The sequence below is a fragment of the Geotrypetes seraphini genome, chromosome 1 (genome assembly GCF_902459505.1).
Source record: "Geotrypetes seraphini chromosome 1, aGeoSer1.1, whole genome shotgun sequence".
Lineage (NCBI taxonomy): Eukaryota > Metazoa > Chordata > Amphibia > Gymnophiona > Dermophiidae > Geotrypetes > Geotrypetes seraphini.
The window spans coordinates 155,258,651-155,282,271 of record NC_047084.1 but is presented as its reverse complement, the minus strand read 5'-3'; the positions used below and the strand labels follow the sequence as shown (position 1 = coordinate 155,282,271).

Genomic DNA, 23,621 nt, shown 5'->3' with positions numbered 1-23,621 from the left:
CTGCAGCAAAAGCAGCAACATGCAGTTCCTTGTTGCAGCTACTAATACACAGAAGTTAGATCAAATCTATCACTTAGGTGATATCATATTCAAATACCAAATGGTTCTTATACCCTCTGATGCAGCCCCTGGATGGGGCAAAACATGGCTGTGTTGGGCTACTGTTGATTTTAACTATAGTTCCTTAATAACATCTGTTTAAAGGACTCTAACAACTGATCATCTTGCGGATCGGTTGCCCTGTTATTGTTTTAAAATACTGTAAAACAAAACATTTTCTTTGATACATAAGGGAGAAAAATATTCCAAGAGAAGATCAATTGTATAGATTTGCTAAGGCAGTTTACAGGCTTCAAGTGCCAAACTATAGTTCATGGACAGAGCAACAATCAAAACCCTTACCATAGCCAGGGAACTCAGCGTTAATGTTGCTCATCTTGTCTATGGGTGACCACATGACCTTCAACTGTATCCCCTATAGGAAATGCTTCCGCCTTGAACATTTTGAAAGACTGCCAGATAGCAGGTGACCAAAACTAGGTTTTTTGTTGTTGTTGTTTCAGCCAAAACCAGATCTGCAGCCAAAATGTGTCACCAGTTTCATCTAAAGCCAAAACCAGGGATTGGGCGAGTTTTGGGCGCAGCTCCCACTCCCTCCCACACCCCTTGCTTCACCTAGAACAGAAGGAATCTTTCCCCTGGGCCTACTGGGCTAGTCAGAGTAGGCGTGATTCTCAGTTACTCCTGCCCATACTGGCTCTGCTGACAAAATGGCTGCCAGGACCTCCCACAGCATTTTTGCAGGACTGCCTTGGGAGGTCCTAGCAGCCGTTTTAAGACTGGAACTGACATGTAGGAGCAATTGAGAATCATTCCTACCATAACTGGCCACTAGATGACCAACAGCAGGGTGAGCCTAGGGCAGGGGTGGGCAATTCAGGTCCTCAAGGGTTGGAATCTAGTTGGGTTTTCAGGATTTCCCCAATGAATATGCATGAGATCTATTTGCATGCACTGCTTTCAATGCATATTCATTGGGGAAATCCTGAAAACCCGACTGGATTCTGGCCCTTGAGGACTAGAGTTTCCCACCCCTGGCCTAGGGGGGAGGCCCACCTGTGAGTCTAGGAGGGGTTTCTTTATGTTTGGGGAGGGAGTGGGGGCTGTGGACCACATACAGTGGCATTTTCATCCAAAATTGAAACAAGGCTAAATCTGAGTTTTAGGCTGGTTTTGGCCTTGTTTCAGTTTTGGATGAAAATGCCACTGTATGTGGTCCGTAGCCCCCAAACACAAGGACACCCCTCCTGGACTCACAGGTGGGTCTTCCCCCTGGGCTCACCCTGTTGTTGGCTGTCTACTACTAGATATTTATATGCCTGTGTTTTATTTCACCATTTCTCCTCTTTATTTTTCTACTTTTCATTTTTTTGTCCCATATTGCATTCCCTGTATCATTTTGGAAGCCATCTCTTGAGTTACTTTTATCATTTCCATACCTTTCTTAAGGTGTGATCTTCAGCAGATGTGATCTTATGTCACCTAGGGATCCTATGCCTTTACCCTACAAGTTTTTGAATTTTGCCACCTGTTTTTGACCCCACCATTTCCAATGGAAGAGCATTCCAGGCATCCATTGCCTTCTCTGTGAAAAAGGTATTTCGTAATGTTACTTTTAAATTTCACTTCTTGCAAGCTGACTAGAACTAGAAGGGCATAGAATGAAGTTTTAGGGATGGAAATGAAATATAACTTGCAGTTTTAGATTCTGAAACTAAAGCTGAAATTAAACTGAGAGTCACGCAGAATATAGTTATTCATCTTGTTGAATATCTTCACACTTGCCTTGAAAAGTTCATACCATGAGTCTGATTATCAAAGTTCTGAAGTAGACAAGTGAAAAACTTTGAATAATTTTCAATGATTTTAGCTTAATCTCAATTTGCAATTTCTTTATTACTCAGCCCAAAGGCCAACTTGTTGCTACTGAAGGATTTGGCCAAGTCATACCTGCTGGCGCAACTGTCTTTGGGATGGTAGTGGAATGCCCAGAAATACGCAGGCATCACAGGTGGGTCATGCTCTCAAAAATGCCTTAGGAAGTTTAAAGATATATGCAATGGTATTGTCAAAATATATTTCCAAAGACAGTATTAAGTAGTTCAGATATGCTTTTTTTCTTGGTGTGTGGTAAGGGAACAGATTTTGGTTCAACTTGTGTCTTTTTCAGTTGTAGCTCAAGGCAACTTACATTCAAGTACAGGCAGTCCCTGGGTTAAGAGTGAGTTACGTTTTTAAAGCTGTTCTTAAGTCGGATTTGTATGTAACTCAGAACTTGTAGATTTTAAGATTCTTGCTGCTTACCTCTGCTCCCAGCTGACAAAAGGGCCAACTGTCCCTTCCAATGTTCCCTCTATGGTACAGCATGCACAGCCACACACTGTTCTTAATGTGGCCCTGCATCGTTCGTAAATCTGCCACAGGAAAAGTCTAGGAGTCTATGTCACTGGAAATACTGCTCAGTGAAATCAAATGAAGCTGCAACTGCGTTCTTAACTACGAGTTGCATTTAAGTTGGGCGTCTAACTCGGGGGACTACCTATACTCGACTTGCATAAGAACATAAGAGCTGCCATACTGGCACAGGCCAAAGGTCCCTCATGCCCAGTAGCCTGTTTCCAACCGTGGCCAACCCAGGTCACAAATGCCTGGAAAATTGCTAAGGAGTTGCAACATTCTAGAGCTGATATTATGATGTCATAATGCCTCATTCCACCACTGCCTAAAAGCCAACCTCATCAGTGATGTCACAATGGCTTGATTATACCTATACAGACAGTCCCCGGGTTAAGAACGAGTTACATTTTTAAAGCTGTTCTTAAGTCGGATTTGTATGTAACTCAGAACTTGTAGATTTTAAGATTCTTGCTGCTCCCAGCTAACAAAAGGGCCAACTGTCCCTTCCAGTGTTCCCTCTATGGTACAGCATGCACAACCACATACTGTTCTTAATGTGGCCATGCATCATTCCTGAATCTGCTACAGGAGAAGTGTAGGAGTCAAGGCCACTGGAAATACTGCTCAGTGAAATAAAATGAAGCCGCAACCCCGTTCTTACGTACGAGTCGTACTTAAGTCTGTAACTCAGGGACTGCCTGTATTTGACTCACAAAAGAACATAAGAGTTGCCATACTGAGACAGACTGAAGGTCCCTCAAGCCCAGTATCCTGTTTCCAAGTGGCCAACCCAGGTCACAAATGCCTGGCAAGATGCTAAGGAGTAGCAGCATTCTAGAGCTGATATTGTGATGTCATAATGCCTCATTCCACCACTGCCTAAAAGCCAACCTCATCAGTGATGTCACAATGGCTTGATTACTCCTATACAAGCAGTGTGTAACTCAGGGACTGCCTGTATGAGAGATATTTTCCTGTCCCTGGAGAGTTCCTGAAGCAATGGAAAGCTAAGCAACTTGTTCAAGATCATGAGGAGCTCCTGATTTCAAGTTTCAAGTTTAATGGAGATTTGATTAATCGCTTAATCATAATTCTAAGCGATGTACATAATAATAAAATTACAAAATGTGGGGAACAATACAATAAATAACAAAAATCAGGTCTGACAAGACTATTGACAAACGTAACAAAACTAAGAACATAAGGGAAGAGAGGAATAAGAACTACAAATTATTTAAAAGTTAAAGAGACATTTGACTTTTCTGCTTCTCAGCCCTTTAGGTTATTCTTCTACTTCTCATTAAGTGGCTTTGGAGATTCTATTAGTGTATTCTTTCACCCTTCATAACATGGGCACCAGTACTGTGGATGTGTGAGCACCCCAATATTCCATCCTGTGTGTCTGTAGATTTGGAGCAGAAAACTCCAGGCTGCAGGAGAAAGCAGGAAGGATGATTTCTGTATTCTGGGTTTCTGGGGAAGAGGGAGCTGCTATAGATTATGATAGACACTTCCTGTCTGCAGCTACCAATGAGGAGGAAATGTGCAGCCAAAGACATTGAGAAAAGGAGAGGAGACTAAGTCAGATAACTTTATTGGCAAGACAATTTTATATGTGTTGCCAGAGCAAGGTAAAAGAGATGGAAAAGCACTGAGAGAGGAATAGAAAGGTGAGAATGATTTAGGAGATTGAAAGGAGTTATTGTCTAGAAGAGAGAATGCTGCTGTGAAGATCTGGAAGAAGCAGAAAGGAACTGTAATGAGGAGAGCAACAGGGTGATAGAAACATAGAAAGATGATGGCAGATAAGGGCTACAGCCCATCAAGTCTGCCCATACCATTGACCCCCTTTTAAGTCTACTGGCCCCCTTAACTCTACTGACCTGCTCTATTAAGGCTATATCCTAGCGACCCTATTCATTGGTATGACTCCCGCAGTGATCCCACATAGGTATCCCATTTATTCTTGAAGTCTGGGATACTGCGGGCCTCGATCACCTGTACTGGAAGCTTGTTCCAATGCTCTATCACTCGTTCTGTGAAGAAGTACTTCCTGACGTCTCCACGAAACTTCCTTCCCCTGAGTTTGAGCGGATGTCCTCTTGTGTTCGAGGGTCCTTTGAGAAGAAAGATATCATCTTCCACCTTGACCCGTCCCGTGATGTACTTAAATGTCTCAATCATGTCTCCCCTCTCCCTACGCTCCTCGAGAGTATAGAGCTGCAATTTGTTCAGTCTCTCTTCATACGAGAGACCCTTTAGTCCCGAGACCATTCTGGTGGCCATCCGCTGAACCGACTCAATTCTGAGCACATCTTTACGGTAATGTGGCCTCCAAAATTGCACCCAGAGTTCTAGATGAGGTCTCACCATGGCTCTGTATAATGGCATCATGACCTCGGGCTTCCTGTTGACGAAACTTCTCTTGATACAACCCATCATCTGCCGTGCCTTAGATGAAGCCTTCTCCACTTGAGTAGCAGTCTTCATGTCTGCACTGATGATCACTTCCAAGTCTCGTTCTGCTGTAGTCTTGGTCAAAGTTTCTCCATTCAAGGTGTAAGTTCTGCATGGATTTCCGTTTCCGAGATGCATGACCTTACATTTCTTGGCGTTGAAGCCCAGCTGCCAGACAGAGGACCAACTTTCTAAAGTACGGAGGTCCTGTTCCATAGTATTCTGCAGATTGTAGCCGTTTATGGTATTGCATAGTTTGGCATCTTCAGCGAATAAGGTTACCTTACCTTGAAGCCCTTGAGTCAAATCCCTAATGAATATGTTGAAGAGGAGTGGACCCAGGACTGAGCCCTGCGGCACTCCGCTGGTCACTTCTGACGTTTTGGATAGGGTACCGTTAACCATCACCCTCTGAAGTCTGCCACTTAGCCAGTCTTTAACCCATGCAGTTAGTGTTACTCCTAACCCCATCGATTCCATCTTGTTCAGCAATCTGTGGTGTGGGACGCTGTCAAAAGCCTTGCTGAAGTCAAGGTATACAACGTCTAAGGACTCTCCTGAGTCCAGCCTTCTTGTTACCCAGTCAAAGAAGCTGATAAGATTGGACTGGCAGGACCTACCCTTGGTGAATCCATGTTGACTGGGGTCCCGGAGATTCCCCTCATTCAAGACCGTATCTAATTTATGCTTAATTTATGCTTAATTCCATGAGTTTACACGCTATTGAAGTGAGACTCACCGGTCTATAGTTCGCAGCCTCAGCCTTGCAACCCTTTTTATGCAGAGGAATGACGTTGGCTGTTTTCCAGTCCAACGGAACTTTCCCCGTGCTTAGTGAGAGATTGAAGAGCACGGCCAACGGTTCCGCCAGAACATCTCTCAATTCTCTAAGCACTCTTGGGTGTAAATTGTCCGGTCCCATGGCCTTGTTCTCCTTGAGCCTTGTCAGCTCGCTGTAGACGTCTTCAGGTGTGAACTCAAAATTCTGAAACGGGTCTTCCGCAATTTGTTTTGCCTTCAACTGTGGTCCGTGTCCCGGTGCCTCACAGGTGAAGACTGAGCAGAAATATTCATTTAGTATTTCGGCTTTTTCAGAATCCGCCACCGCGTAGTTTCCGTCCGGTCTTCTAAGGCGTACTATGCCGTCTGTGTTCCTTTTCCTATCACTAATATACCTGAAGAAAGATTTGTCCCCTTTTTTAATGTTTTTTGCCAAAGTTTCTTCCACTCGAAGTTTGGTCTCCCTAACTGCTGTTTTGACCGCTGCGGACCTGGTCTTATATTCTACTTTAGTTTCCCTTCTCTGCGTACGTTTGTAGGAAAGAAATGCTGTTTTCTTCTCCTTAATGAGGTGCGAGATCTCCTCAGTGAACTACTGGGGTTTATTGTTTCTTTGCCGTTTGTCTACCGATTTTATGTAGCGATTATGGATGATTTCAGGTACGACCACATAGCTTCCACATTACCGGTCTCTGCTTGGTCCTGCAGCGTCTGATGGACGAAATCTCCCATGCGTGTGAAGTCGGTGCCCCGGAAGTTAAGTACCTTTGTTTTTGTGATTGATTTAGGGAATCCTTTCCTAAGGTTGAACCATACCATGTTATGGTCGCTGGAGGCTAGCGTATCTCCTACCAAGACCTCTGAGACGCTTTCCCCGTTGGTGAGTATCAGGTCAAGGATCGCCTGGGCCCTAGTGGGCTCCGTTACCATCTGTTTTAGTTGTGCACCATTTATGGAGGCCAAGAGCCTCTTGCTGCTACTGGTGGTTGCTGAAAATGTGTTCCAGTCTGCATCAGGCATGTTGAAGTCCCCAAGCAGTACAGTGTCGCCCCGTAGAGTGATATTCTCTATGTCCTCAATTAATTCCGTGTCCATGTCTTCCATTTGTTTTTGGGGGTCTGTATACCACACCAAGATACAGGCATTTATTGCCACCTCTTGCCAGGTTAACCCAGAGGGACTCCCCGGTGTATTTAACATCTGTGATCCTGGTGGTTTTGATGTCTTCTTTAATGTATAGTGCAACCCCACCACCTAACCTGCCCTCTCTGTGACGACGAAGTAGATTGTACCCCGGTATAGTCATATCCCACCCATGTGAGTCCGTAAACCATGTTTCGGTTATTGCCACCACGTCTAGGTTGGCATCCCTTATTTCAGTTTCCAGCTCTAGAATTTTATTGCCTAAACTGTGAGCATTAATATACATGGCTCTCCACACATTGTGTTTGCTAGGTCGCTGTAAGGTGTTTTCCACCTGAGTCTGTGTGGCTCCTAGAGAACTGTTTGCTATGTGTGCCCTTACCTTGGAAGCAGAGTGTCGACTCATCCCATCAGGATAGTTCCTTTCTGCACCAGTACATGAGTAGGTACCCTCCCCCAACTTACCTGGGAACGGATGTTGGGAGTAGAGCCGTGGGAATGAAATTGAGGGGGCTAGGAAGTAGTAAAAGAGCTGAAAGGAATTACTGCCTAGGCAGTCCTAGGGTAGAGCTCGGGCAGCCCTAAACAAAAAGATGTTCTGCTGCCTATGGTACAATCATAAGAACATAAGAATTGCCACTGCTGGGTCAGACCAGTGGTCCATCGTGCCCAGCAGTCCGCTCGCGCGGCGGCCCTCTGGTCAAAGATCAGTGCCCTAACTGAGACTAGCCCTACCTGCGTACGTTCTGGTCTGATGTTCCTATTTGGTCCTTATCACTGCTATCTATATCAAAACAGTGTGTGTCTTAATCGATAATCTTTTTTTTTTGCTTACCTCAAAGGCTAAGTTAATATTTATGCGAAAGTTTTTTTTTGCCGATGATGTGTGGGTTCACACCTCCAACGCTCTGAGGCTTTTTCTTTCGCTGGCTAATTTTTGCTTTGATGCACTAGCACTATTTATGGTGTGTATTTGATTTTGTTTTGGCATATTTGTCACTTGCCATTGATGGTTTCATTTTTCCTTGTATTCTAATGTTGGTATAGGGAAGTCATTTTGTTAGTTGCATATGTTCTTGTTTCCTTCCAGAGTTAATGTGAAGGAAGTTGCCGGTGTCCAATTGGAGGGAACGGTGGAATTCCAGAGTCCGGTGCACTCTGCTGTCCAGTTTGATGACTCTGCTGAGCCTTATTCCACAGAGAAAATGAGTAGAATCCCTGGGGGTTACACAGTTCTATCGGAACCTTTCCAAGCTCTGAAGATAGATTTCAATAATCTACGGGTAAGTGTATTTTATCAAAGTTATCAATATTGTGGAATTTATATACCTTCCCCCCCACTCTTATGTTTAAACGGGTTTTATTGATGGCAACACACAGAACCATAATAACAGTACAAACAGTCAACCTTTGTCATTCAAAATGTTTTACAAAAGCATAACCGTCCTCCCCTCCCCGTTCCCTGGCACCACATTAGTTCTGGGGTACCCAACTGTTTGCAAGAACAACACCCAGTAACCAGAACATTGCAACAAATAAAAGCCTTCCTATCTACCCCTTATATACCTTTTTAATAGACAAAGTAAAGATGAAAAAAAAGTACCTGCAGTACAACGTATGTCATTTCCTTATGGGGTACACCCTTGCTTTCATAAGGTAGACCTTTAAAATTATGATTCGGTGTTGAATTTCTACCAATGGTGGCATTCTTTATATCATATATTGGCAAGTAGAAAGAGTCCACAAATCCAGTACACTTTTTCTTGCTTTGGATTCCTCTCTGTGACAGTACATTCTTTCGCTGCTTTAGGCATGCTCTTTCTGTTTTGAAATTTGTGGTTTGGACAGAAAATTTGAGCTCTTTTTTTTTTCCTTTTGCTGACATGTCCTGTCACCGCAGGAATGAAATCGATGATGTCATTGCAGGATTTTCTGCAATGACATCAGTGATTACCTCACATCTAACATATTTAAACAAGACGTGATGAGTGCTGTTTTCAAAATCTTGTGGTCAATAGAAACAGACTGCAGCAGAGCTTACTTATTCTTGGCCATCACCCTCACATGCAAGGGCTCTCGCACCTCACATGCTTGGATTATGTTGATGCCTCTCACTGTGTATCCAGCATATTTTCTGTGAAATATTTCTGTTTGTTTGCTACCCCTGACTCTGCTTTCTTTTGAACCTTTCATACTTGAACCATTGCTCTAGAACTTTCATGAAAAATACTTGTTTGCTTATGCAATTTTACATATTACATCAGTGGCTTCCAACCCTGTCCTGGAGGACCAACAGGCCAATCGGGTTTTCAGGCTAGTCCTAATGAATATGCATCAGAGAGATTTGCATATAATGGAAGTGAGAGGCATGCAAATATGTTCCATGCATATTCATTAGAGCTATCCTGAAAACCCGATTGGCCTGGTGGTCCTCCAGGATAGGGTTGGGAACCACTGTATTACATGACAGTAGAAAAAAGCCACCTGGTCCATGCATCAAATAAAAAATCCTGCCCATACTGCAAAAAATACATCTTAACCGTCAGCCACAGATATTGTTTCCTGCAAAAAGTCTCCTTATTCAGGACTGTCCTTTTATCTTCCTTTTTTAAAAGAACATAAGAATAGCCTTACTGGGTCAGATCAGTGGTCCATCTAGCCCAGTATCCCATCTTCGCAGAGGCCAATTCAAGTCACAAGTACCTGGCAAAAACCCAAATAGTAGCAGTATTCCATGATTCTGTCCCATGTCTGTCTCATCAGACTTTTCCTCCAAGAATTTGTCCAAACCTTTTTTTTTTTCTTTTTTTTTAAACCCCAGCTGCTCTTACCACATCCTCTAACAATGTGTTCCAGAGCTTAACTATTCTCTGAGTGAAAAATATTTCCTCCTATTGGTTTTAAAAGTATTACTCTGTAACTTCATTGAGTGTCCCCATGTCTTTGTAAATCTTGATGCAGTAAAAAAATCAATCCACTTGTACCCGTTCTACAACACTCAGGATTTTGAAGACTTCAATCATATCTCCCCTTAGCCGTCTCTTTTCCAAGCCGAAGAGCCCCTAACCTTTTTAGTCTTTCCTCATACAAAAGGAATTCCATCCCCTTTATCATCTTGGTCACCCTTCTTTGAACTTTTTCTTAATGTTTTATAATTTTTATTCATTTTACAACTTACATCAAGTGTATCAAGAAATAACATTTGATTATATGGATTTAAGAAATGAAGAAAGGGGAGGGTTATATTTTATGTGATAAGATGAATTACTTGTAATCACAATTTTTCATGTATTAATTGAAGTTTATGTAAAATTAAATTATTGTAAGAATGAAAAATTTATAAATAAAATATTAAAAAAAAAAAAGAAATAACATTTGAATTGAAAAAACCATCACTTGTATTACTATTATTATCATCAACTGACATTCATGAAAGTTAACCTCCCATCCCTATCACATCAAAAATATTCATTGATATTATATTATACAATATACATTCTATTAATATATCAAAAAATCATCCCTCCCACCCATCCCTATCCCCTCATTTCAATTATCTTATGAAGGGAAAATGTTTACTACTCATTACAAAAATCTGTTAATGGTCTCCAAACATCTCGAAATTTACCAAAATATCCTCTGTGTGGCTAACGTTCTTTCCGTTTTATAAATATGACATACAGAACTCCACCAAAAACTGTAATTTAATCTACTCTTATTTTTCCAATTGAATGTAATATGTTGAATGGCAATTCCAGTCAGAATAAGTAGAAGCTTAATGTTTTTTGAAGAAATCTAACTTTTCACTCTCATTGACATGCCAAATAAAATAGTATCATATGTCAAGGCTACCGGATTTTCTAACAACCTATTTATTTGGCCCCAAATTGATTTCCAAAAAGCCAAAATACACGGACAATAGAATAATAAATGATCTAAAGTCCCAGCTTCGAGATGACAATGCCAATATCTATTAGACTTAGAGCTATCTAATTTTTGAACTTTTTCTAGTGCAGCTATATTTTTTTTAAGATGAGACCAGAACTGAATACAATACTCAAGGTGAGGTCGCACAGAGGCATTATAATATTCTTAGTCTTCTTAACCATCCCTTTTTTAATAATTCCTAGCAATCTGCGGGGGAGGGGGGATGTTCCAGTAGGAGGGATTTGGCATCCCTCCTGCCACAATCTACTGGGGGAGGGGGTGTTCCAGCAGGAAGGATTGGGCATCCCTCCTGCCAGTGATCTACCGCGGGGGGAGGGGTGTTCTGGCAGGAGGGATTGGGCATCCCTCCTGCCGGTGATCATTCAGGGGGGTGGGGATGGGAGTGGAGGGGTTCCAATAGGAGGGATTGGGCATCCTTCCTGCTGGCGATCGTTCGGGGGGGGATGTACGGCTGCGGCAGGGAGATCCCTTACCACAATAAGCTCAGAGGCTGGGTCTACTTCGATCCGATTCTCTAACCAGCGTCTGTAAATGGACATCGGTTAGAGAATCGAGTTCTTTTTAGGCGGGCTTAGGCATGATTCTGTATAGGACATCCATCGACTTCTGAGATTGGGCATCCTATACAGCAGTGGTCTCAAACTCAAACCCTTTGCAGGGTCACATTTTGGATTTGTAGGTACTTGGACGGCTTCAGAAAAAAATAGTTAATGTCTTATTAAAGAAATGACAATTTTGCATGAGGTAAAACTCTTTAGAAATCTTTCCTTTTGGCCAAGTCTTAATAATAATATTGTCATTTATAGCTAAAGAGACATATGATCAAGAAACGGTTTTATTTTACTTTTGTGATTATGAAAAAATGTACTGAGGGCCTCAAAATAGTATCTGGCGGGCCGTGAGTTTGAGACCACTGAGTTAAGGGGAACAGTTAATCTGCTGGCTGGGTTGGAGGGCAGAGGGGAGAACAGGACAATCAAGCCATTGTGACATCACTGATGAGGCTGGCTCTTATTGGTGGAATGAGGCATTATGACATCACAATCTCAGCTCTGCTTCCCAAAGGCAAACAGGATGTCATGGTTACAGTTAAGCCAGTGGTCTCAAACTCAAACCCTTTGAAGGGCCACATTTTGGATTTGTAGGTACTTGGAGGGCCTAAAAAAAAAAAAGTTAATGTCTTATTAAAGAAATGATAATTTTGCATGAGGAAAAACTTTTTATAGTTTATAAATCTTTCCTTTTGGCCAAGTCTTAATAATAATATTGTCATTTATAGCTAAAGAGACATATGATCAAGAAAATGTTTTATTTTACTTTTGTGATTATGAGAAACATACCGAGGGCCTCAAAATAGGACCTGGCGGGCCACATGTGGTCCCCGGGCCGCAGGTTTGAGATCACTGCTATACAGAATCCAGGCCTTAGTGTATAAAGTGGTGGACCCTTCTTTACTCTTATACTTCTATCAGTCTGGGTACACCAGGGCTCTGTCCTGGAACCCTTCATCTATACTCATTCCATTGGTGCTCTGATCTCTTCCTATGATTTTCAATACTACTTCTTAAACTGATGACTCCCAAATTTACCTCTCCATACCAGAAATTTCTACAGGTGTCCAGGCCCAGGTCTCAGCCAGTCTATCCAACATCGCTTCCTAGATATCTCACCACCACTTAAAGCTGAATATGGCCAATACTGAGCTACTTATCCTTCCGCCTAAACCCACCTCTCCTCTACCCTCACCCTCAATTTCAGTGGATGGCACTCATATCCTCCCTGTCTCGTCAGCTCACAACCTCTAGGTCATCTTTGACTGCTTCTCTGTACAGATCCAGCAGACTGCCAACACCTGTCACTTTCACTATAATACCACCAAAATCTGACTCTTTCTCTCAGAGCACACCACCAAAACCCTTATCGATTCCCTTATCACCTTTCGCCGCAACTAGTTCAACTTGCTTCTCCTAGGTCTTCCTCATAACCACTTCTCCCTCCTTGAATCTGTCCAAATTTCTGCTGCATGACTTATATTATATCAGAGTTGCTATGCCCATATCACTCCATTGGTTCCCTATCCATTGCTCCTCTTATTGACTTACAAATGCATTCACTCTAAAACTCCCCAATATCTCTCCTCTTATCTCTCCCTAAACTCTTCCCTGGGAACTCTGGTCATTGGGTAAGTCTCTCCTATCAGTACCTTTCTCTACTAATGCCAACTCCAGACTCTGTACCTTCTACCTTCTCTCTTGCCGCGCCGTATGCCTAGAATAGACTTCTTGAATCACTGCGTCAAGCTCCATCCCTGTCTGTATTCAAATCCATGCTCAAGGCCAACTTCTTTGAGGTTGCTTTTAAATCCTAACCCCCACTCTGTACGGCATTCTTACCTGTTGACCTCCCCAACCCCCTACTTGTCATAACTTGTCTGTGGATTAGACTGTAATTCTTCCGAGCAGGAACCACATCTTGAATGTTCTAATGTACAGTGCAGCACTATAGAAATGATAGTAGTAGCATCTGGTCTTCAGTTCTCTTAGGCGTCTGTGTCTGGCGTCATGATTGTTGCGATTGGATCTTGCTGCTTCTGAGTAAATAGAGCCCATGTTTCAGCCATTGTGCTATGGTTTTCTTCAGGGTATGCTGTGAGGTCTGCTGTTTGTTTTTATTTACTGGGTTCTCAAATTTGATTAGTTGGGGTTTGAGATGGGTGGTTTCCTCAGGAAGGCAGGAGATTTTTGCGGGGAAAGTTCAGTGGTCACAAATTTGAATTTTGACAGGAAATGAGGCAGGAATTCATTGGAATAGTTCTGACTGGTGGAGGGAAGAATTTCTGTAGATCATATTCTGAAATTCTGGGAGGGGGGAAATTATTTGTCCTTGGTGCCTGTCCTTTTTTTGCTAAATTTCTTTTGAATGAGCAGTTGTCAAGCTTTGTTTAAGATGAGCCCTTTGTCTCCATGGAAGTTTTTTGGATATCTTGCTATCTCTATTGCTTCTTTGATTCTTTTTGTTCACCATCGATCTTCTTTTTTCAATTTCCTATTGAAACCTCCTGCCTTCTTGAGGAAATCACCCTCCTTGAACCCCAACCAATTAGGTTTGAGAACCCACTATATAAAGACAAACTGCAGACCTCACGGCATATTCTGAAGAATGCCACCGCATGATATAGCACTTAGATTCGGCAAGACCCGAACAACTGCAACTGTCCTGTCTTCAGGTCTGGACAAATCACTCAAGATTAGGCTTCGCCATGGCTCTCTACATAGGCACAATTGCCTCTTTTTTCTTTTTCTACTAATAACATCTCTCTCTGTGCACCCTAGGATCCCTTTTGTTCTCATCACTGCCTTGTCGCGCTGTTTTGCTATCATATGATGTAGGTTGCTAGCGGAAGCAAATTGAAGCCTATACACCCCCAACTGCCCCCTCCGCTCCAAAGCAGAACAAAGACTCAGCATTCTCGCAGGGAGATCCCTCTGAATGAGTACGGCGTACAAAAGATCCTACAGCCATTTCCTACCTCAGCTAAGGAACCGACTACCCACACAGATCAGGTTGCTAGACTCACTAATGACCTTCCGCAGAGCAGTAAAGACCTTCCTCTTCCGCCAGTCGGGCCATTAAAAACTACCTCCTCAATATACTTCTCCTAGTACTCTTCGCTATGACCAATCTGGTCTCTAGAATAATCTCTGTTACTGTCTACTGTAACCTATTTGTTGTCATGACTAGTCTGTTTTCAAACGATTGCGAATGTCTACTTGTAACCTGTTCTGAGCTTCTGGGAGAACGGGATAGAAATCGAAATAAATAAATAAATTCTTCTTTGGCACTTCTAAATCTGGACCCGAGAAACTGCTTTACCTAAATCGCCCCATCCTACCAGTAGCACGTTTCCATTCGATTACATAGAAATCGTGGGTTTTTTCCAGTTCTATCCTGATTGTTTTGTCTGGACTATCTATTTTATCAGGTACTGGAAAAGCTTACCACAAAAAAACCGTGCAAGATTACTATACCTGTAACTACAGAAGGGGTCCTGGATGCCATCGTGGCCTGGTTTGTTCTACATCTGGATGAAGAACATTCCCTGTCCACAGGCCCCAAAGAAGAAACCTGTTGGGAACAGGCTGTTTATCCCGTGCAGCATCTGTCCGGTGGGTAGGCTTCATTTTATATGTAGTTTTTGCATAGAAAACTTGACAATGCCAGATAAACACTGTAAAACCCATCTGCTCTGTCTAATTTTACTTTCTTTTGCAACATCAAGCTCTGTGGTCATATCTGAAGAAGGGACCTCATGTAGTTTCAAAAGCTCAGGTACAATGTGTCTTTTTTGGTCCAATAAAGAGGATCCCAGCCTCGATAATTTTTTACTTTCAGTAAGAATTATTCATTAGTCTTTGTTGTCTCGGTGGACGTGAGACCCAGGCCTTTTTTTCTACTTATGTTTCCTTTCATAATGGTAGCCTGTGTAAGGAAGAAAATTGTGTTTCTGGGGTCCTTATAACATAGATTTAATCTTTAAAAGATGCTCACATACAAAACATATCCTGCTGATATCAAAACTTACACTACTGATGAATTAATTTTATAAGATCCCATACACCTGTTCTTTTTGCTTAGTACGATTAGGTTTCCTCTGCCTTTCTCCCCCTTCCCTCCTTGCTTCCCCTTTTCAAGTCGCCTAGAGCCTGTTTAGGTTTGTGCGACTCACAAATATTAGATTAGATTAGAATTGTTGTATCAAACAGTTAAGATGGGTAACGTTACCTACCTTAAGAGCAATGAACATTGTGTCCCTAAAAAAATCATAAAGAATACAAATTTTTACTAGCGGACCTTACAAGCTTATTCAACTCCTTTTTCAAAAATCCACCTCGCTGTCCTCCAGGACTAGAACCAATGGAATAGAAAACTGAAGGTCAACAGACACCTTCCTCCAATTCAACACTCAGTATGACTAAGGAGCTTTGGCTCTTATAGCTCCCTAGTCTGACCCCACCAGCAACCTTTCTAACCCCCTAAACTTCCCCCCCCTTTGTCCCCCAAAATATGGGATTGTTTGATACATAATTATGTTAAGACTGGCTTTAATCTAAAAAAGCATGTCCTGCAGTATGAGAAGGAAAATCACCTAATTTGATATATGACTTCTCTACTTATGGTGGAATTCTGTGCACAATATTTCAAAATTCTGCAAAGTTTATTTCTTGTGTTTTGGGTAACATTCCCCCATCCTAAGGCCTGAAAATCCTTCCTGCCTTTTCCTTTCTCAGGTTTCAGTCTCCTCCTTTCTCTCTGAAACTGCAGTTCTGTCTTCCTCTAAATCCCACACCTTTCTCACTTGCACCCTGAATCCTCTCCCTGATCCCCATGGTCTGACATCTCTCTCTCCCTCTCTCCACTGACTAAGAATCTCTTTCTCCCTTCCCATCCCTATTCTGGTCTGGGTCACTTTTCCTCTCTCTAACATCCCCCACTTGCGGTCCAGCATCCATGTCCCCCTCACCCCACTTCACCCAACCACTTCTCTCACTTGCACCCTGAATTCCTTCCACGCTCCCTATTGTCTTGATATCTCTCTCCACATCCAAGCATCTCTTTCTCCCTTTCCATCCCCCTTTCTAGTCTGGGTCACTTTCTCTCACCCCTTCCCTCCCCACTTGTGGATCCAGCATCCATGTCCTGTCTTATCCCTGTCACCTCCCTCCACCCCACAGTCCTCTCACTCTCTGACCAACTGACCCCCTTGCCCCATATGGATCCTGCATCTCCCGCACTCCTGTCGTCCTACTCCTGACCCAACAATGCCCTCCCTCATGTGGGACTAGCTTCCGATCGACCTCCTCCTATGGAGCCTCCCAAATCAGCAGCAGCAGTGGTGGCCGACCAGCAGAGGGAATGCTACAAACAGGCTGGTTGCGGCTATCCCCACCAGAGCCTTTCCTCTTCTGTGTTAGAATTGACGTGGCAGAGGAAAGGCCCTGGAGGGGCCAGTTGCAAGCAACCTGTTCATAGCGCTGCCTCTGCTGGCTAGCCACTGCTGCTGCTGCTACTTTGAGAGAGTGCAGGTAAGAGATGCCTATCCACATTGGGGGAGAGGAGGTGTCGATCGGCGAGAGGTCAAATCCGCATGGGGAGAGAGTTGACGGTCAGGAGCAGAATGCAAGAGTGCGGAAGACGATCCGGCTATGGGAGAAGGAAGGGTCTGTGCAGAATTGTGCACAACTTATGCAGAATTCTGCATGGATGGGGAATTCTATGCAAATTCTGTACTGCACAGAAGTCCGCCATCTGAATCATATCTCCTCTGACCCTCCTTTCCTCTAGCGTATACATAATCTGGGCTTCCAGTCTCTCCTCATACATCTAATGGCGCAAGCCTCCTACCCCTTCCTCTGGACCGCTTCAAGTTTTCTTCACTGCATGCAAATTTCTCTCATGCATACTCAGTGTGGATATCCAGAAAACCTGACTGACTGGCATTCCTCCAGGACGGATTTGGGAACCAGTGGTCTGTAGGCACAAAGACCTGTCCTGGCACAGCAATCTGTATACCTTATCTCCATAGTGAGAGCTGCAGCCTAGAACATCTTTTAACCCAGCTCATCGCAAAACACATCAGATTCTCCTCAGTATAGAATTAGTTTCAGGGGATTTATTTTCCCTCTTGAGTTCATGTAGTAAGACTGAGCCTTATTGTGGAACTTTTCTAAATCTTATATGGGCTGTAATACATTTTGGCTCAGCACTGCCATTAGGGATAGGGACTTGTATACAGTAATCCCCTGTGGACTCAGTAATTTGCGGTATTTTCCGACCACCTCTTCCTGGTACTAAAGTCATGGTTACACCAATCAGGAGCTGCTTTAACACGCAATCTGGCGTATCAAAGCAGCTCCTGATTGGTGTAACCATGACTTTAGTACCAGGAAGAGACGGTCGGAAAATGTGCCCGGCTTCATAAGTACAATTTAAGCACCCGCTGGCACCCCAGCTGCCCTCTCCTGCCTTCGATCAGCTAAAAAACCATATTTGTGGTTTTTCGAAATTCATAGGTATTCCTGGAACGGAACCCCTGCGGATTTCGGGGGGGGGGGGGAGTACTGTACTGCCTTTTTTTTGTAGTTACACAACTAAATTCAAAGCAGTTTACATACAGGTACTTCAAGCACTTTTCCCTATCTGTCCTGGTGGGCTTCACAATCTATCTAATGTACCTGGGGCAATGCAGGATTAAGTGACAAGGAGCAACACAGAGTTTGAACCCACAACCTCAGGGTACTGAGGTTGTAGCTCTAACCACTGCACTACACTCTTCTCCAAAGGTTAAAAAGGTCTTTATGAGGCCCATTGGTACTGCCTCCAACAGCAGTGCAGTTCCTTTACATTAGAAAGCTTTAGAAATTAACTGTATCAGCGCTTCAGAGTGAGACTGTACATTCTCACCTTATGTCTCCAGCTGAGTTTCTCCATGATTTACCCATGTTAGTCTTTCTTTTTTTTCTTGACAGTCCTAAAAATTATCTGTTCTTTGGCGGGTGTATCTTTGATAAGGGGAACTAGGGTTGAGATTAAAAACATGAGCATAATTTAGGCTCTCATTCCATTTCTTTTTCTTTGTTTTTCTTTCAACGCAGATTATCTGGTGAAGCCTGGAGACAGAGTGGTGGTCGAGGTGTCCTGTCAGGACTGCTTCCTGAGGATCGGAAACGCTATGGTTTTAAAGTCAGAGACAAAGCCAGACCGGGTCAGGAATACAGGTCAGCTTGAACACAGCGTGCCTCTGGAAAGTGAGACTGAACTGTGCAGTGCTCTGGCTGGCCTCCACACAGCGAGCGAAAAGGCTGCAGAGAGGCAGGTGTGCATACTGGAACCCACAGCAATTGCTCTGCTGAACAACATGCAATATCACGAACATTTTCAAGCTGCCATCAGAAGGGTACTGTCCTCTTTGTCCCCAAGTAGAGAAGGCCAGGTCATGGGTTCTGATAGCCAACCTGCCACTATGGAGGATGATGACTCTTCAAACACTTTCTACGTGCTCGATGTGTCCGATGGCTTTTCCATTTTACCAATAATAGCCGGAAAATTGGGCTTGGTCAAAGCGTACAGCTCTGTGGAAGGAGACCAGCACCGCACAGCTCTGAGCATCATTTCAGAAGCCAGTCGCTTTCCTAAGGAAATGTTAGAATTTTGGCTCAGTCAGCTGGAAGACGAGAATGAAGTGTTGCCAAGACCCCAATCGGACAAGCTGTGGAGTCTTATCATCCTGGATGTCATCGAGAATTCTGGCCTAATCCAGCAGGAGGTGATGGAAAAGGCTGCTATATCCAGGTAGTATAAAGTGGTATCATTTAAAATCATTATCCTGGGAATCGCAGTTTACTACAGGGGTCGAATTCAGCAGTGCAGCGAGCAGTAAAGTTAACCTGGTAAAGATGTTTGATCATCTTTGGAAGAGCTTCTATTGGTGACCAAAATTGTTTGGTTTACTGCTACTACTTATCACTTATATAGCGCTAAAAGGCGTATGCAGCGCTGTACATTTTGACATTTATAGATGGTCCCTGCTCGGAAGAGCTTACAATCTAAATTGGACAGACAGACACGACATATAGGGTTGGGGATGCAGAGCCCAAGGTGAGAGGAGTTAGGAGTCAAAAGCACTCTCAGAGGTTTAGCCAGTTAGAAAAACGCAAAAAGAAAAACGAAGATTACAAATTATACAAAATACGGCAGTTAAATTAATTTATAATGCCAAAAAATACGATCATGTCACTCCTTTACTAATAGATTCTCATTGGCTGCCAATCAGCCATCGGATTAACTTTAAAATTTTGCTTTTAGTATACAAAACCTTATCTTCTAACAAACCACAATTTATTTCAAGAATGCTTATCCCTCACAGCATCTCCCGATCTCTCCGCTCAACGTCGCAAAACCTTTTAACCATCCCCTCTTTGAAAATTATAGGCATTAGAAGACACAATATGTTTTTTGTGATGGCCCCACAACTGTGGAATGCACTACCACAGTACATTAGAGAAGAAAAATACATAACTTCATTTAAAAAAGTGTTAAAAACTTATCTTTTTAAAGACGCGTTCAAGATCTAATAACGAGACCTAACACACGAAACTTTAAACCATTATTTTGCTACCTTCCTTCTTGTTTTTCCCTCTTTTTGTTCTCTCTTGAACTAAAAATTGTAACTTCTCCCCGCTATCCCCATGTCTCATGTTTGTCTTAGAGTCAAAAGATGTGTATTACCCTGTTAGTTTCTCAACCTACGTTTTTATAAAGCTGTACATCGCTTAGTTAATTGAATAAGCGATTTATCAAATATTAATAAAAACTTGAAAAACTTGAACATTCAGTGTTAGACACCATGCTGCTGGGATGCCTCTGATACCTTTTTCAGGAAGATAATTTTAAAAAGCTAAGAAGTGTAGTTTTGCTCCTAATTGTTGAGTTTAAGGGTGGCCAGATTGACATACTGCTTAAAATGACAGTTGACTAAAGATGAAATTATTTTGGTAATACAGTCAAGCCTTGATTTGCGAGCATAATTCATTCCAGAAGCATGCTTGTAATCCAAAGCACTCGTATATCAAAGCGAATTTCCCTATAGGAAATAATGAAAGCTCAGACGATTCGTTCCACAACCCAAAAACTTTAATACAAAATACTATACATACTTGTATTGCAAGATCTCGCTCATTTAGAACAGTCACTATACTCCTGCAGCGTCAGAGAGAGAAGAACCATTGGCTCAGTTATGATGATGTGACGAATGTATACTGTATGTACTCGTGTTGCAAGACTTTGCTTGTATATCAAGTTAAATTTTAATAAAATGTTTTGCTTGTCTTGCAAAACCCTTGCAAACTTAGTTACTTGCAATCCAAGGTTTTACTGTATAGTACTCGTATTTACCTGCTCATTTGTGGGGACATGGAGCCAGTAAGTAGTCCAGCTGGACCCAATGCACCAAACAATCACTGATTACACTTTATTAAAACTTGCACCGCCTTGGACTAACTGGCAGATCTAGGTGGTTTACAATTCTAAAACAAACATTAAAACCAAAAAGCAGGAAAAAGAACTGCAATGTCTTGACAGGACAGTGTATACCATTGAACCAAGATCCAAGCATTGTAGGACAATAGGAGAGTGTAGGCAAGTGGTCTCGCATAACCTGCTGAAATTGTGGCCAAAATGCAGCCGTGTATATTTAGATTAGACTTTCTGAAGTTAGATACCGTTTTTTCTTTTTTATGCTTTTGAATACATTTACAATATCCAATAATTCAAGGAAAAAAAGAAAACATCTCTCAAAATAATTTCATAATCATTCATTCTTACAAAATTCTTTTTAAGCCCACATTATGGGGAAACATGTTACAATTTCTAAACAAACAAGTTTAAAGGAAAAGATTAAGGACAAAAATTTTCAGTTCGTCCTAACAAACCTTGAATCATTCCTTACTAATAGGGATTCTAATTTCTCCTCTTATTCTCTACAGATGAAACAAAATCATTTCTATTCTCTTGCTACTAAAAATTGTTGTAATTGTATGGGATCCCAAAAAACATACTCAATATCAATTACAAGGAAATTTCAGGTAGAAAGATGCCTCTAGAGCCAAAACTCTAGTTTTTAACTTCAAAAACTATTTTCTTCTCAATTGAGTTGTTCTAGAGACATCCGGAAAAATCTTAACTAAATCTCCACAAAATTTCATTAACCTGTTTTTAAAGTAAAGTTTCATTAGTAACATCTTGTCTATTTCACTCATGCATGTTATCACCAGGGTGGACCAACTCTGAATCACATCCTGAGTATCTTCCAAAAACTCAGTCAAATTTACTTCAGTAGTGACCAGATGATCCACCTCCTTGGCAGATTCTTTTTTTTGGAGGAATATAATAAAAATTATTTATTGGAAAATTCTCAGCATTAGCCAATCCCAATACTTCTTTAAAAAACTTCCTTAGTAGAATTTCAGGTGACAATAAATGAGTTATTGGGAAATTGACTAAGCGTAGATTTTTCCCTCTATTCATATTTTCCATAGATTCTATTTTTGCATGTATCACCGTGGAATCTTTAACAGCAGATACCGAAACAGCTTGAAGTGTATTACATTGAGTCTCCATAACATTTAATCATTTATCCAAACAACTTAAATTGGAATCCACATTTTCTAATTTGTCTCATCATAGTCCTGAGAAACCCTTCAACTCTAGAAATTCCTAACCATAAATCTTTGAGGGTAATATCTTGTGTCTCCTCCGTTAGTGGATTGTCCTCCACTCCAGCTGAAAAAATCAGTGGTTTAGGTATTTCAGTATAAACTAGTTTATTAATATGGGTGGAGGATACCGCTTGTCCGTTGGAATTAGTAGGGTTTATATTCCTACTATCACTAGATACTGGGTGAAGGGGAGGAGTCTGTTCGAGGGGGCTCATTGAAGCTCTCGACACAGAGGCATCAATATTTATTGGTACTACTGGGGGATTTTCAGATAATAATAGCAAATGCCTGTCCATGGGGCCAGATACAGTAGGTGTTGAACTTTTTGGTTTAATTTTTCTTTTCCCCATATCCAGATTAAAAAAAAAAAAAAATCAAAAGTACAATAATTATAAGAAAAACACATTAAAATGACCAACTTGAATTCCAGCTCCCCGGCTCCTCGTGGCTCCAAGGGGCCTGGCGTGCCCCTTAGGGCATGCCCCTTCGGCCACACCCTGCGGCCGCGCGGCAGTGGCTACACTTTAAAGTAGTTAGAGACGGACCCATTGACGTCAGGGGTCCGTCTCTGTCGATGCCTGCGGGCGGGTAGAAGAAAACACCAAACCGCTGCTGCAGGAGTCCAGGGAACGCCAACAGCCTCCTCTGACTATCCCTCCAGGTCAGTAACAGCTCCCCCTAGATACCGTATTTTCACGCATATAACGCGCGCGTTATACACAATTTTACAAACTGTGCATAACCATGCGCATTATACGCGTGAGCGCGTTGTACAAATTTTTTTTTACATAGTTCCCCCCTCGACGTCCGATTCATCACCCCGAAGGACCGCTCGCACCCCCACCCGAAGGACCGCTCGCACCCCCACAGCCTCCCCCCTCCCCCTCCCTCATGGAGAAGCTGCCTACCATTGTTTCCGGATGCCAGTGAGCCCAGCTGCTTCCTCTGCCAGCAGTCCTGCCCCTTCTCTGAGCCCTGCGCTGCGCTGCTTCTTCTTCCGGCGGTCCCGCCCTTTCTCTGATGTCAGAGAATATAATGGAAGCGTTAGCATTTAGTGTGCGCTAAATCGGCTAGAGCGCCTTAGCAAAAGGATCCCATAGTATTTATACACACCAAAGGAGAAACGATCCTCATCAGTTTTACAAAATAAAGAACGCTACTGGTTTGCAGCCATCCCTAATCACAACTGCAGAACAGTGCTACGATCAGAGCTGTACCAGGGCCCTGGACTCTTATGAGCTCTGGAGGTCAATATTCCCCCCCCCCCACACACACACACTTTCCCTGCTGAACACCCCAAGGCAATAAACAAACAGAATTAGAAAGAGAGAGGAAACCCCCCCCCCCACAGAAAAAGGAGGGTGGGGGGAGGATCAGATAACCAACAAAAGCAACCTTCCCATCCCTTAAGATCTCAGAGTTTTAGAGTATTAAGAATCCGGCTATGAGTATACATAAGGTCCCCATACTTGAAAGAAAAATTTTGTTTGTCGAAAAGAACCTCGTACCCGACCCCTCTCGAGGAGCATGTAAGCGATTCCACCACGCCCAATAAGAGACGGG

At 42.6% G+C, this 23,621-nt stretch overlaps 1 protein-coding gene across 7 annotated transcripts in view; it reads left to right on the top strand.

Annotated features, from left to right (window-relative positions):
• PRMT9 (protein arginine methyltransferase 9) overlaps nucleotides 1–23,621 on the top strand; it is a 71,126-nt gene that overhangs the window by 33,207 nt on the left and 14,298 nt on the right. For all 7 annotated transcript variants that reach the window (XM_033940366.1, XM_033940347.1, XM_033940375.1 and 4 more), the window contains exons 7-10: nucleotides 1,965–2,071; nucleotides 7,928–8,120; nucleotides 14,768–14,951; nucleotides 18,438–19,134. In XM_033940366.1, coding sequence (XP_033796257.1) covers nucleotides 1,965–2,071; nucleotides 7,928–8,120; nucleotides 14,768–14,951; nucleotides 18,438–19,134 — 1,181 coding nt within the window. The remainder of the gene's footprint in view (nucleotides 1–1,964; nucleotides 2,072–7,927; nucleotides 8,121–14,767; nucleotides 14,952–18,437; nucleotides 19,135–23,621) is intronic.